The 15559-nt window shown below is 44.4% G+C and overlaps 1 protein-coding gene across 1 annotated transcript; it reads right to left on the bottom strand.

The window, feature by feature from the left end:
• Nucleotides 1-6920: 6920 nt before the first annotated feature.
• Nucleotides 6921-15393, bottom strand: NQO2 (N-ribosyldihydronicotinamide:quinone reductase 2). The gene is made up of 6 exons (XM_035890571.1): nt 15358-15393; nt 13412-13576; nt 11802-11932; nt 9475-9588; nt 8244-8345; nt 6921-7094 (listed from the first exon to the last, which is right to left on the bottom strand). Exons 1-6 carry the CDS (start codon nt 15362-15364, stop codon nt 6921-6923), a joined length of 693 nt encoding a protein of 230 aa, XP_035746464.1. The 5' UTR covers nt 15365-15393.
• Nucleotides 15394-15559: the final 166 nt, after the last annotated feature.

Genomic DNA, 15559 nt, shown 5'->3' with positions numbered 1-15559 from the left:
AGGCGTTTCTGTCTGCTCAACAGAGTACCTGTCACAGGCAACAGTCCTGGGGACCGCTGCAGGAATAGGTCACCTAAAAGGACCGCTGTAAATCCTATAGTCCTCCATCCTCTTGCCGAGGCCGGGTGCATCTAGGGCATCTCTGACAGACTTTACGTAGTTTGTCATCGTCCTAACAGCAAAGAAGATTCCATAGCTAACATATTCTATTATTTTTATTAGGAAAAGAGTTCTAATGTAGAAATAACGTCTCTAATACAGCTTCTTTACATAAGACTGATCCTGTCGCCTTTCTTCCAGTGAAGCGGTAGCGATGATGAGCGACTACCCTCTTGGCCATGGCCTTTCCCATGCTGGGGAACTGTTGCATTTCCCACGATGCTTGGTGGATGCCGTGGAGTGCACGGCTCGGTACTACCAGGCACTACCGGAATGGCAGCAGATCCACGTGGGAGGGCACCAGCAGCCCACAACTAGTGTTTAAGGGAGGGAGCCTTTCTGAAGCTGGAAGGTGAGCCTGACAGTGACGAGAGAGAAAAAGTGGTCCAGGAGCCTGGCCCTGCTTCCTGGTAGAAACTGAGCCCCCCGACTGCCACATCTGGAAGAAGCACAGTGGCCACAGAAGGTTTGATTTACCTCTGTGCTTGGCCCCATGGTGGATTTCGTCGATAGGGTTCCTCAGCTGTGGAGGACTTCCGAGGCTATGTTTGTACCTGTCCTATTCCTGCCACATGCAAACAAAAGAACCCCATTCAGTCTTACGAGATTTATTACGAGCCTTTGGGATTTACATGTGTGCGCTTCTGTGTAACGCTGACATATCCTGGGCCTCTGGCCCTCTCTGAGTACAGAGCTCATCTTTTATTTCTCCCTGTGATGGTCAGCAATGTAGTATCTGAATTCCTAAACCACCCGTGTACCCTTATCTGCCCTTCTAGGGGAAGACACAGTCTGATTTGTGCCTTCTGCTGGCCAGCGCATTCATCTGCGAGGGGCAGGTGGCTCCTAACTGCCAGCTTCCTGAAGGGTGCCTCTTTGGAAAGACAGATGGGAAACACTAGTACGCGGGCGGCTGCAGTTTTGCAGAGGTAGAACAGCCCCGGTGATCACTTTCAAGCTGAAGTTTTCTGAGTCTTGAGACAGTTTTCTGCACCTTGTTGAACAACCCAAACAGAATCACAGAATGGCAAGGGTTGGAAGGGACCTCGGGAGATCATCTAGTCCAACCCCCCTGCTAAAGCAGGTTCTCCTAGAGCATGTTACACAGGACTTCATCCAGGAGGGCTTTGAATATCTCCAGAGAAGGAGACTCCACAACCCCCCTGGGCAGCCTGTTCCAGTGCTCCGTCACCCTCAGAGTAAAGAAGTTTTTCCTCATATTCAACTGAAACCTCTTATGTCTCAGTTTGTGCCCATTGCCCCTTGTCCGGTCGCTGGGCACCACTGCAAAGAGTCTGGCTCTGTCCTCATCACTTCCATCCTTAAGATATTTGTATGTGTTGATGAGGTCCCCTCTCAGTCTACTTCAGGCTGAACAAGCCCAGCTCTCAGCCTTTCCTCACAGGGGAGATGCTCCAGTCCCTTTATCATCCTAGTTGCTCTCCTCTGGACTCTTTCTAGGAGTTCCTCATCTTTCTTGAACTGGGGAGCCCAGAGCTGGACACAGTACTCCAGGTGGGGTCTCACCAGGGCAGAGTAGAGGGGGAGGATAACCTCCCTTGACCTGCTGGCCACACTCCTCTTAACGCACCCCAGGATACCATTGGCCTTCTTGGCAACAGGGGCACACTGCTGGCTCATGGTCAGCTTGTCATCCACCAGGACTCCCAGGTCCCTCTCGAGTGGCTTCTTTCCAGGAACTCTCCAAAAATGCTGAGTGCAATTGTTTCCACTCAAAAAAAAAAATATGTTGGCAATGGAACTGGCGCGGGCCCAGCGCACCCCTGTTTTCCACTGATTCTGGATCAGCTGGTATTGAGCCAGAACAGGAGTTTAATGCTCTGACAGCTTGAGATGCAAGGGCTGATCACACCTACTGTAATGAGGAGACTCAGGATGACTATGCAGAATTGCCAAACTAAGCTCATCCTAGTTCAAATACAGAAATCTCGTGTCCATCCACATGGCGAGGTATTGTAAGGATGGTGTTATTAAACCTGCAGTCCAGAGAATCTGGGGCATTTGTCAACTAAATAAAGCAAAAGCAAATTCAGACATGGTATCTCTGGTGGGTCGATCATGCAGTTTTGGTCTGCTGTTGCAATCCCAAACATTACAGAAGTCTTTCGATTTTACTTCTGAGGGTTTGTTTTGTTTTGTTTTTTCTGCTTTTGAGCTTTGCGCTGTGTACGTGGCTGAAGACAAAGGCAGGAAGTGAGATAGCTAAATTTGTAAGAACTGTGTGGTTAAAAAGATTTGTCTCATTTGGTGGCGATTTGCCAACAAGCGCTAGGCAAAAAAAAGACAGAAATTAGCATTTATTTGTTGGTGCTTAGAGGTCAGTGCTGCCAGTTATGACATTCCTTCTCAAAACGAATAGGGAAAACAAATTGATCCAAAAATGCAATCTGAATTTATGGAGAAATCTCTTAAATCTGATTGAGAAGGAAGGTTATCCTGGACTGGACAGTAAGGCCTGTAGAGTTTTAATGCTTTTCACAATAATGCATTTATGGGAGCAGAAGTTTTCAGTTTTAATATTAATAAAAATAAGCCCATTAGTTCTCTTTTTAAAGTTCTCATTAAAATTGACAGAAAAAAAATGCAAATACACAGAATTCTAAATGCCTTTTTTTTTTTTTAACATGTAGCTGTTTTTATTGTCAGCAAGATGAAAATTGCCCTATGTGAAATTTGCAGGTTCCATTGCACCACCAGTAGAATTATAGGGGTTGATAAATAAAAAGCATTAAAACCCTAGACCAAGGCTACCTGGCATGATTACCTAAGCCTAAAAACTAACATCAAATCCCAGTAAGCTTGTGCCATAACAGGAAAGTGACTTCGCGCAGGCTATTTTCCTGGTATTAACTTTGAAGGCTGTATTGCAGTAAGCTTTGCCTACAGAGTTTAAATTTTTCCACTCCTTCCTTATCACCTGTAGTTTGCTGCCCGGCATCTCTTTAGAGGCTCTTCCCTCTCCGTGTCTCACATGAGTTGTGAGCTCTGTAGGGACCTGATTGTAACGGTGCCGTGGCTGTCCCTGGCTGAAGGCTCTGCTGGGCCCAGTGGGGATGAGGAGGCTCCCAGCTCTGGAGAGGAGTCAGTGCTGAAATGTTAGTTCTGGGCTCAGCACCCTGCCCAGAACACTGGGGAGGGGGATCATCAGTGGGCAAGACCCTAAGCAAATATTTGTCCAGTACTACTAAGAAACTAATAGTGCCACTTCTTTTCCCTCTCCTTATTAACCACAGGCCGCTCTCTATTGGTTTTCTACATGATAAAATTCTCCCTTGAGTTTTTGAAAGGCATGTGCCAGAACATACATGCGCCCCTGCACAGCGTGCTGTGTAGCAGGCACTGAAAGCGTGTCAGGATGAGGACATTAACTCTTGGCTCAGCACCCACCATCGGTGCACAGTTGACTGGCTCCCAAGCACGCTTCAGCAAAGGCGGTTTAATCTGTTATGTGCCCACAGCCAAGATACATCTCACAGCTCTGATTACCTCTTCTCTGAACAGACATAGGAGACATAGACATGAAATAAAGGAACGTGACAAGAATGATGAAGCACGTGGAATGATTTCTGTATGAGAATAGACTACACAGACGAGGACTGAGATTGACTGCGCAAAGTTACAGTTGAATAGTGGTTCTTGGTTCCCCCTATCGTACACACCCCTTGTACAGTGGCTTTCAAATTGGAATGATATTCCTGAAGAATTTACTTTAGGAGGAGTTAAAGTACGTGGAGAATGGTGATCTGGCTGATATAGCCTACTTGCATTTCCAAGAGGCTTTTGACAAAGCTTTGTATCAATTTTTTTTTAAGGAAACTAAGCAGGTAGGGGATAAGAAAGAGGCATGGAGACGTGTTTAAAAGACAGGACAAAGAGGGCAGCAAACAGTAAATGGTCAGCTCTCAGAGAGAGCTTACAAATGCAGGGATCTGAGCTGTTGACAATTATCTGGAAAAAGATACGAGCAATGAGGTTAAGAAAGTTTGCTGATGATACAGATTACCCAGAGGAGGGGGGACAAGAAAAGCAGATTGTGAAGAGTTTTGGAAAAATGGTTGAGCGACTGGGCAATGAGACAGGAAGTGAAATTCAAGTTATGTAAAGGGTTCACATGAGGGGAAAAAAATTACCCTAAATTGATGTATAAAATAATGGCCCCTGAGCTGACCATTGACAGCCAAGATCTATGGTTACAACAGATGAAAACATTAGCTAAAGCAAATCGTATGTCAGTGATTATTAGGAAAGGAGCAGAGAAAGTCATATAAATACAAGAGTCACGGAGTTGACTCTTCTCGGTAATGGGATATGAGACTGGAGGAGTTCAGAGAAGAGCAACAAGGGTGACCAAACACCAACGCCTTCTCTTGGAAGAACAACGGAGCAAGACAGGACTCTATGGCCTAGGAAGGAGATTATTTAGGAGAGGAGGTGATGCACACCTACAAAACTCTAAGCGCCGTGTAAAAGAACGGATAGGACTGATCACTTACTGTTGACTGGGAGGAATCAAACAAAGCTACTGGGAAGCAGGTGCTTCACCCTCCCCAGAATCCCTCCCCACTCCAATAAAATACCATCTGCTTCAAGTTGGCATGAATTCAAGAGAAGACTGAACAAAACTCATAGCAGAGATCTATTTGGCTTGGTAAGTATAGAGAAAACAGATGATACAGCTCAGGAAATCCCCCAAACTAAATATAGCTGGAGCCCAGGACACTGGCCAGGGGAAGTGCTTGCTCTTCCTGGCCTATAACCACTGTGGAGAAAACACTCGAGGTTGGAGGATCCTTGTTCTGACCTAGCACAGCTACTCTTGTATACTTACCTTACAAATACCCGGTCTAATACAGGCACTTAGTGCTACCATGTGTGTGGGAGCTGGCATGTGTCTGCCAAATAGCCTCGAGAAGTGTGTCTTCATCATATAGATCAGTCTGAGATTCTTCATCTAACAGTTAAACCCACTAAGCTCTGCGATTGATCCAATACAGTAACATTTGGTTTGACAGTTGCAACTTCTGCTTTCATATCCATTTCCTTCTTTCTTGAATAGTCTGGTAACTGAACACAGTGGACACGAGGATGATTCCTCTCCCTATTAAAATACAATTTTACTATTTGCATTTGTCCTTCAATCTCTCTTCAGGTAACCAAGAGCTGTTTTGCTTATTTGTTTTAGGCAAGACGCTGTTTTCCCCACAACTTATGTGTACAACATCATCCATTTTATTCCCTTTCACTTTCTTTTTCCTATCCAGGAGGTACTGAGCCAAAGCAAATTTCTTGCTTGTGTAACCTGAAGACTTTGACTCATATGCGCTGAAAGAGTCCTCTGCGACAGCTTAAGGCAGTGCTGCTTCCAGGGGTCTGTCCCTGCTAGAGGTGGCCCTTCACTTCATGTGGTGACAAACATAGGAACATGTGACTTTCCCTGCGGTAGCAGTTCCCAGTCTGGTGTATCAGCTTACGCTGCCACTCCAAAATCTGGGCTCAGCACGTTTATTACCCAAATAGCCCTTAAAGAAACAGGAGGGTGGGGCATGAGGAGGCTGCTGTAAAGAACGTATTGCAAATGCATGCTCTGTATGCAGAGGCCTAAGTGTCATTTGGCGGTTACTCAGAAGACCGTTTCTTATTCAGGCCACATTCTTTTAACATCAAAGTGCAAAGCCAGCTGTTAGGTAAGCTGATCAAAGCAAGAAATTGTGCAGCTAAGTGAGAAACTCACCCTTTGCCATATGCACAAAAAGGGTTAACAGCTCTCAAGCACAAAAATAAGCCCGCTAAAGTTCAAGGTAAAAATCACGGATGTTAAAAGCCAGACGGACATTTTGCCACACTAGATCCTGGCTCATAGACAGACTGTGCTCCTGCAGGTTTCTGGGTAGGCATCCCGCCTTGCCGACTGCCAGTGCTGGAGATCTCCATCTATGCTGATGCCGGAGGGGATGCACCCAGTCCTCCAGCCCCAAACAGCAATACTGACTGGTGTGAAGGGGCAGTGAGCAGATAAGATTCCTTTTTGTCTCTACTCAGGGTAACAAAAATAGAGAACTCCCTTTGATTTTTAGGAAACTATGTACTTTACAAATGGGAGCTACATTCTATAAAGAAAGGCAATACATGCACATATTGCTATACGATACTTGTTTTTTTTCCTTTTCTGGTATCTGTCATAGAGTTAATATTGCTTTGTAAATATGTGGAAAAGCCTAAGGCTGTCCACAAGGCTTTCCAGCTGTCTAAGTCACCGTGCAACTGTACATCCTTTTGCATTATTCATAGCTTCATAGCTCAAAGGCACCAGTGTAGAGCTCTTATTTAAAAGAACAGGATTGGCCATAACAAGCTTGAGTATGGGCAGCATATTAAATAAATAGAAGTGGCAGCTGGTACAAAAAGTGTTAAAATAACCTTGGCAATGTACTCTACTGTTTCGTAAGCAGCAACGGTATAAACTGCAATTAAATACCGCTTGTGTTATCAACCACTTGTAGGCAGGATGTCACTATTTATACAAGCAAGAATAATTCTTCACAAAGAGTTTTGCACTGTCATTGAAGAGAATCCCTCAGGAATCAATGAAGATAAATGCTATATTGTCAGTTAAGCTGCTAGCTGTAGTACTCAAGATACAATACGTTTGAATTAGGAGACTAACATTCAGATATTGAGATAAAGCACCAAAAAAAATGGAGGAAAAAAAAATCTTCTGCCTGTAGTCTTGTACCTGAACATTACTTGAAATACCACTCAGGAGAGCAGTTTATGGGTTCTTCCTTCCAAAGAGTCTTCAGACGCTGGGCCCAGGCAACCAGCATCTCCTTCCTCTTCTCCTCAGAGACATACTCCGGAGCGAAGCAGATGTGAGGCGCGAGGACTTTGACACCGCAAAAGTGCATGATTCCATGCTGGACTCAGAGCAAAGAAAGAAATGCCTCAGGAAATAATTAAGTCTTTCACTTTCAATTTAAGAATGTGGAAGATTCAAATCTGAAACTGTTTCTCTGACCCAACATAAGGCAGGTTTTCTAAACCTGTGCATTTATCAGGACAAAGGAAATAAATTGCAAAAGTTCATTACCTCTCCTGGCAGTCACTGTTGAAGGCTAGGCATTAAGCAAAATGTCATACAATATGCTGAAAAATAAGGTCAATTTCACTTATTCTGCTCTGTGGAATTTATTTTTAAGTGCTATTAAACCCACAGAACTGTTCTCTTTGGCTGCTGTACGCTGTTGAATCTGCAAGGATCAGAGGCAGCCAAAAGCTCATTGTACTGTTTGAATCTCCACAGATTGTTCCTGAGCTGCAGTGTATTTCTCATCTGCTTCTGAGTATTTTTTTCAACCTTTTGCCTCTGGCTTAGCCAAACGATCCTGAATGAAGGCTAGTGCCTTTCAAATCAGCTCAACTTGCCATTTTCCCTCTGTGTATTCCCGAATTCACAGTTGCGTTTTGCGTTCTTTGTCACGTTGACTTGCAAGCTCTGCAGCTAGGGAGCCTCCCAAGGGCAGACAGCTAGCAATCACAACAGGTAGGAAACCAAAGAATTCAAGCACATCCGTTGTCAAGAAGTAGCTGGCACAATTTGCCTTACCACCTAAATTTCTCAAAGCATGCTTGCTACTTCTGATAAAAGGGTAGCAATAAGAAAAGGCACGCTAACTTCTGTACGCTGATCCATTACTGCCAGGATAACGTGTGACTCCCCTCCTGCCCCGCATCCTGCGGGAATCAGGTAGTTGTGGGGAAAAGAAGTCCTGCGTGCTAGGGCTAAAGGAAATCCTGTAACACCAGAGAAACTGAAAAGGCTGACGGTATAAGCTTTCTCCAGATTCCAGTCTGGAGGAAGGGGCACAAAACAACTTTAAAACTCTGTGGACTTTTAAAGTAGTATCAGGATTTTAGGGCTCAATTTATAACCTGCAGATACTTGGAACTGACAACTTCATTATTTCTTATTACATTTTATATAAAATAAACAATAATACAACTGTTAAAATAATTGGAATAACAAAAATTAAGGCAAACAACAACCAAATAGTCATATATTATACCTGCATGGGCCACAGGAGATAGCGAATATCACCACTGATACCTCCTTTTGCATACATCTCTCTGCTTCCTCCAGTGGTGAAAGAAAATAGGGCTAATTTGTTCTAGAATTAAGAAAGCAGCGCTTGAGTTAGGCATGTTTAAAGAAGAGTGGCTGAATAGTTCAAGAGATATTCAGGGGAACCTGGACAGCATAAATTTCTAGAGGAGGTGGAGCCCTCTTCTTTCCCAGACCTTACGTGTAGTGGCCCCTCTGAGGCAAAGCATGACGACATGCAACGAGACAGTGGGCTGCGTGTCAGGGCTTTGGGCAGAGACAGATCAAGAAGAATTACATGTCTGACATCATTGTATGAAGCAGGGCTGGTCCTTGTTCTCCCCTGTGCAATGTCTGGAAAACTGTGGCTGGAAAGCACTCTGTTACTGAGAGTATCTTTATTCCTGTCCTTCCTGAACGCAGAAATTGAATGCTACAGTCCCCCTTCAAACTTGGGCTTGCTTCTCACTTGCCAAGCAATAATCTGAAAACAAATTATTCCTCAGGTGTTCTAAACCCTCGTGTTTCTTCTGCTTCTGTAACTATGGTATTAGCCATCCATTAGACTGTGGGTCAAAATATTCCAGGGATATTCCCAGTGCCGTGGAGAATTACAGATTTATGAACTGTCATCTAGAGATAGTGATCTTGCCAAATTTATAAGCTAGAGAGAAGAAAAGGTTGAAAGGAGATAGCTGTGACAGGGGCTCATACACTGGATATTTCAGGTTTCTGATTAAGTTTCATAGTTTAATTCCAACCTTTGACATATAATCCCAGAACAGGATCTTGTCACCTATTCTAGCATGTCACGCATTACAGATTTGTGCAGTCCTATGGTGGTGGAAAGAATGACAGGCTATAGTTTTAGGAAATGGATCCATTTAAACTGTTTGCAAGCTCTATGCTATCCCAGTGCACTCTGATACACCTATGAAATTATAAAGCCCATTTTGTAGGCCAACTAAAAATCGCTAGGAGATTGCTTAAATCTTTAGGAACCACTGCATTCTCCTTATTGTACTACTTTTCAGAGAGTTTTAACAAGCCAGAAAGTTACTCAGCATGTTACCAATGCATTATTTCAGGAGAGCATAAAGTGGGAGCTTTAAACAAGTATAATGGAAAAGAAAGAACAATACCCTCAAGAGCATTGTGCAAATTTTGATCTTAATAAAACAATCTCAAAAACATACCTTGAGCAAACCAGAATCATAACAGTTTGGAAATTCGTGAGCAAATCCTTGGACCAAGACTCTGTCCATCCAGCCCTTCATGATTGCTGGCATGCTGAACCAATACAAGGGAAACTAGGCAAAAAGCAAAGTACCTTGTTAGCACGTAGAGTCCGGGCCATCCTTAGGCCTGGTCTACAGGCCAAACCCTATTCTCTTAAATCTGTTCACATCTTGTACATGCCTTCTTCCAGCTCTCTGTCAGGAGAGGCGGTAACTATGTTTGGCAAAAAAACCTGAAGTGCTCCTTATTTGTAGTAGTCTCAGGTACAACATACCTGAGCATCTGTAGCACAGTAACACCATGGTGAATGTGAGGGCTTCCACACAAATTAAAGTTGGAATATGATGAAGCAAGAAGGTGCCATATAATTTCAAACTTTAGACTGTACAGAATTGCATCTCCTGCTGCTGAAACGCAAAAGGAACATATCGTCTAATGGAGAACGTGGCCAAAATGTGCACAGAGCGTCTTATTACCAGGATGACGTGTGGTTATCAGTTCTGATGTGACAATCTGCTGACAAATGCCATGGGAACTTAAGAAAGACTTAATTTCACACTCTGCTGACATGATGATCCCAAATTACTTTACTGAGAAGAAAGCTGCTTCTTTAGCAGTCGGACCCTGTTTCTAGATCACCCAGTTAGCCTGTGGGACCTACAGCCTAAAGCTATCATGCCTTACTTGCATTATCTTGAACACTTAATGGACTCCCAACCTAGGATGCATTGCTATCCCTAAAACTTTGTTTTTTCTTGCAGTACAGAAGAAGAAATTCTGTAAAAGCTTAGCCACGTGTGGCTTAATTCAGGATGGAAACCATGTGGAAACTGGGCAATCACCACTATCTCTAGAAGTGGTGAGCTTAGTCTGTAGTAAATTTTTAATTACTTTATGGTGTCTTTCAGAGGCTTTTCTTCCTTTTTTTTTTTTTTTTTTCTTCTGCAGCAGAACATACTCAAATCTTCATAGCATTCTACAGACAGAAAGCAGAAAGCAATCAGTTCCTTCGGGGGATGTTTTACTATACTCATCTCAGAAGCAATAGTGTAAAAATGATGAAGACTTACAGTGAAATGCTTAATTGAGATATGGTCACATCCTAAATTTCATCTAGAATCGGACAGTGGAATACATATAGGCTATGCCTAAGGCGAACAGCCACACAAAGAACTTTAAGGCTAGTATTGTCTTATACTGTACTTCTGGGACTTGCAGATACCGAGGACAGAGCTGGCACAGTGAGGAACGGAGATGGGGTGTAATCATCTATTAGCAAGTCCAGGCAGTGCTTCTGCAACTCAGCAATAAACGAGCCCCAGTTCCGCGAGCCTGCTGGCTGCTCCCAGCTGCCTGCCCAGAAAATAAGCCTTGCCCTGCTTTCTGCCAGCCTGCCCAGCATCCACGGTCACACACGTCTTAGTTCAGCCAGGTATTCAGTTTGGCCCAGTGTTGGTGAATTACTGGATTTGCAGTCGTTTCAACCTGGATAACTGTGCTACTGAATTATTGGATTTGCTGTTGTAATGGCCCGGATAATTGTGCTACTGATCTGTATTTGTCACTGTACCGTTACTTAGAGATAAAAGTGTTGATTCCTGTAAGGCTGTAGGTCTGGTGTCTGTAACCGTATCCAAAAGCTGCAACTCAGTGGGGCTGCCTTAAGCCCTCACGCATGCTACCGTGTGTAGATATATGCTTGCTTTGTGTGAGCTCCAAGGCAAAGGGATAGCACAGGGCTGCCTGATAACAGCACGGTTCTCATATTGAGAACTATAGTTTTATTCTGCACTCAGTACTTTCTGGTCTGAGTTGCTCAGTGCAACCGGTTTGGAGCGCAGGCGGTGTGAGGACCAGTCTTCACAAAACCTATGCAATCAGACTACTTTTGGATATTAATTTTTAAGTCAAGCACCGCTGTGAATTTTACTCGGGTATTTTAAGGTTCTAATTTCAGATGCCTTCCTACTCCTCAAAAATGCCAGTGTGGAGCCATTATTTGCATGAAAAAATCATACTGTGCTAGCACTAATATCACTTACACATGATCTGGTATTTTTGATATTTTCTAAAATCCACATCCTATCAGAAAAACCTGACACCTTGAAATTGCTGTGCTGGATACAGACTGTTTTGTGTTGATGGCAGAGCTACTACTCCCTTTTACTCTGGATAGATTCAATGTTTCTAATGAAATCTATAACCCTCCACTTACTATCGCTTTTCTTTTGTTCAACCCTGTACATTACAACTGAAGTCTTTTAATACAATTTAAAATAATGACCTGAAAAATCAGTAAGTCTGCTTCCTGCACCTTCTTTTGCTCTTCAATCAGATCGTTGGACAAACCTCCTCTCTTGTAAGCTTCCCATGCCTCCACGCCGTAATTGAACTCTTCTGAGTTGTGCAAGCAACCTGTGGGTTGAAGCGAACAGTCATTGCTTGCCCTGTTTCTAGCACCAGAGCCAGGTAAGAATTAAACACGGGTTAACTGAGTTACTGCTTTCCATTTTTTCCCACTTCCTTTTTTTTTTTTTTCCTGGTGGATATTCAGCATCACCACAGCTGACAGTGATTGGATTTTAAACTGGAGAGGAACGTAGTGTCTTGGAGTACTAAAACTTCTGCCTTTCTGTAGCAACCTATGAAGTGCACTAAGAGGACCTAAGCTTGGCTCAAGACTCTGGTGATGCAGGTGGATGATTTAAGAGAATTTTGCTAATTGCTCTGCCTCTGCATTAGGGATTACTGAAGCCACCACGCGGTCACAAGTGCTGCGTAGCTGCTTTTCAGCCTCTGTGACTGGGAAACTCAGCAGGGGCTGCGGAACCAGTACTGGCCGGCTCTGCCGACTCCACTACGGTTGGGTGAGCAGGTTCAAGTATGTCTGAATCAGACATATACATTCATTCTGCTGATTCAACTAGTAGAACATCAATCGCTAGCAAAAGACAGAGGCAGTAGCCTCATGAACTAAACTCTAGCGAGTCATGGAACGGTATCTGAAGGCATTTCTCACCCACGGGAAACGGACTTCAGGGACTGATTGCGGACACGTGCTAATGCATATTTCCCTCTCTGTAATGTCACTGTGGGAAAAGGTTCATATTCAGGAGTGGACTTTCAGAAATGGTTATGTCTCATCATTAGTAAGTTTATTCTTGTTTTTGCCAGTGCTTGCGCTGGACCTGTGCTATTTCTTTTTGATTCTTGTTTTAAAGAAAGAGTTTCAGATGTCACAGATTATGTTGTGGCTTTGTGTTTCCTAACCTGGAAAAATACTGGGGCTAAATGCTAGTAAGAGCACAGTGAAAATATCACATAAGCCTAACAAGAGCATCACTGTTTCTCTCCAGTCTTAACTGCATCATCTAGTCATTTTTAGTAATCACATGCTACCAAGGTAGTCGGGAGGTGCCAAGACAACGCAAAAGCCCCAGCACTTAAGTGCCTGGAGCTAACTTGCAGAAAGCATTTGTAATCTTGTTCGTTAAGAGAAGGTGGTTCTTAGAATGCCTCTGCAGTCGATTGCAAATGCTGTGACAATAGTATTTTCCCCTCACTCACTTTAGCCTAAAGGCAAAACACTGGTTTTGCAAGTCTGTACTATACAGATATTTCATTTTTTCTGGTTGAGGGGCCATTTCTAGTGATCAGATTTATTTAAAGAAAGATGATACTTGTTGGGCTCCTGCACTGACGTTTCTTAGTCAAAGCTAATAGAAAATAAAAAGCTGGGTCTTGTTAGATGAGGGATGTTTGTACAAAATAACAGCAACTACTTTTCAGAGTGCACCTAACAGCATAGTTCTGGATTGTGAATGCAGCAGGACAGACAAGGTGAAAGTTTGTCTCGTCGTTATTGTTGCAAAAGTGTCTTTTGGCTAGTCTCACCCACGATGTCGTTTCTTGTTGCTCTGGGCTCGAACTGCATCGCATATAAATCAGACACTGTGACACTGCAGCCCTGCTTGCTCAGTTCTTCCACAGCGACCCTCTTCAAAGATCCGTTCAAGGACTTGGGCTCTTGATGCGCATAGACTATCAGGACTTTTCTCCCTGGAGGCAGAAAGAAAACCAAAAGATACCTTCGAGTATAGGAGGCAGATATAAAACAGTTTGTGGAGCACAGGGCCCAGTCCTTCATTTTTCTGGACAAAACTAGTTGAAAACAGAATGACAGTGGTGGCATTTTACTCCTGCTCGGCAGCGATGAGTGACTCGGGCAGAACCGATCAGTGAACGCCCCCAGCCCAGCGATTTTGTGCTACTCTGGGCTTTCCTAGGCGGAACTCAGTGGACAGCGGATGCGTTTCCATAGCAGGTCACGCTGCCCTACATCAGCACAACCCAGTCCCTTCTCTTGAGCCAGCATTTGTGTTTATCCGATTCCACTGCCCCCCTCCTCCCCTTCCCCTGCAATAAACCTCACCCAACAACAGGAACAGGGGGAAAAAAACCAAAACAGCCAAAAAATACCCCAACTGTCTGCTGGTTTAGCTCCCTGGGCTGAGTCAGACAAGCCACAGTGCAAGCGTGGGAGGCAGGCTGGGATCAAAGCAATGCCAGCTTAGGTTCCTTCAGAATGTTGTGGGAACAACTTCTGAGAGCTCAGAGCATCTTCCTACCTACCGCAGCGTGGGATCCCCTCACCTCCCAGTTCGGTGCTGCACAAGTGACAACATCAGGGTAGATGTTCAAGATGCCACTATCCCACTTCAGCATCATCACAGTGACTTCAGTAGAAAGCAACATGGTTTTCTCTTAGATGTGAGAGTAAGCTGTCTAGTGTATCTCCAACTGCTGACAAAGTGGATTTAAGGTAAGCTGAGTGGCAGGATGGATGTGTTGGGATGGAGCTCCTCAAACTGATGTAACAAAGTGTATCAGAGCTTACTCATTCAAAATTTTATTGTACATAGGCCATTTGATTTTAATAATCCTCTAAAAAAAAAAATCATTCATCACTGAACACACAGGAAAGGTGAAATACTTTAATGGGGTAACAGTTGTTTATACATAAACACCGCAGTGAGGGAGATTTCCAGGGCCTATTGGAAATGGCTGGATCTGCAAAACACGCAGCTCTTGGTTCCTACCTGCCAACACAAAAGCTCAGGCATCTCCTGAGTTCAGTTTCTCCAGGGGACACAGAAGCTGGACAGCCCGGAGCACCACCAGGGTGACAGGCAAGTTTAAGGTGTCGGGGATAATTAATGGAATCCGAGCTGAATGCTTGAAGAAACAACACCTCATTTTTAACTTAAATTATACGGGGTGATTATTTCTCCAGCGTGCATAGCGTCCACCATACTGTAGCTTTGCCAAAAGGCTGTTAAAATTTGTGGTCAAATGCTACCATGAGTTTAACACGTGTATAAACTATATAAACCCCTGCTCCGTAACTTACTGTGGAACGTCACGAGCAGGTACCTCTTTGCTGTCCCTACTAACTCTCAGTTCAGCGGCCGGAGGTGACACAAGCCCACGGACGCAGCAGGATTAATTCTGCAAGCTGCCGGTCTGCTTCCATTCCAGCGGGGCCGGGGGCACTGGGACACAGCGTTCAGAGAGACTGGAGCTTTCAAAGGCATCGCTTACCGAGGTAATTTCAGACATTTGAAAAAGTAATACCTTAGTAATCCCAGCTAAACAACGCCGCGTTTGCTTAGGGACGTGGTTTAGTGGTGGGATGGCGGTGCGAGGTTAACGGTTGGACCTGATGAGTACTTAAAGGTCTTTCCCAGCCTAAAGGATTCTATGATTCTACGGTATCACAGAATCTTCAGGCGTGCCCGGGCCCGAAGTGAACCCCATTTTTATTGCCACTCGCTCCTTACCTGCCATCTTCCGCGAGCCACCGGGTAGCTTCTGCCGCGAGACTCCGATCCGGCCTGTGAACTCAAATGGCAAAATCTGCTCACGCGAGGAAACATCGGGAACAGGTACAGGGAAAATCGCCGCCTCGGCAGGAATCGCACCTTCCCGCCTGGCTGTGAGGGGGGCCGCGCGGGCAGGCCGTTGCGCCAGCGCCCCTCTGCG

Source organism: Egretta garzetta, unplaced genomic scaffold (assembly GCF_000687185.1).
Source record: "Egretta garzetta isolate BGI_Z169 unplaced genomic scaffold, ASM68718v1 scaffold283, whole genome shotgun sequence".
Lineage (NCBI taxonomy): Eukaryota > Metazoa > Chordata > Aves > Pelecaniformes > Ardeidae > Egretta > Egretta garzetta.
Note: the sequence above shows the minus strand (reverse complement) of the source record. Positions and strands in the feature narration are given on the sequence as shown.

Bases quoted from the DNA above. Each gene is read 5' to 3' on its own strand.
- NQO2 (XM_035890571.1), bottom strand. The intron at 11,933-13,411 runs GTGAGACTAGCC...TTCAACCCACAG, and splicing joins AACAAGAAACGACATCGTGG to GTTGCTTGCACAACTCAGAA. The intron at 7,095-8,243 runs GTATAATATATG...CTCTGAGTCCAG, and splicing joins ATCTCCTGTGGCCCATGCAG to CATGGAATCATGCACTTTTG.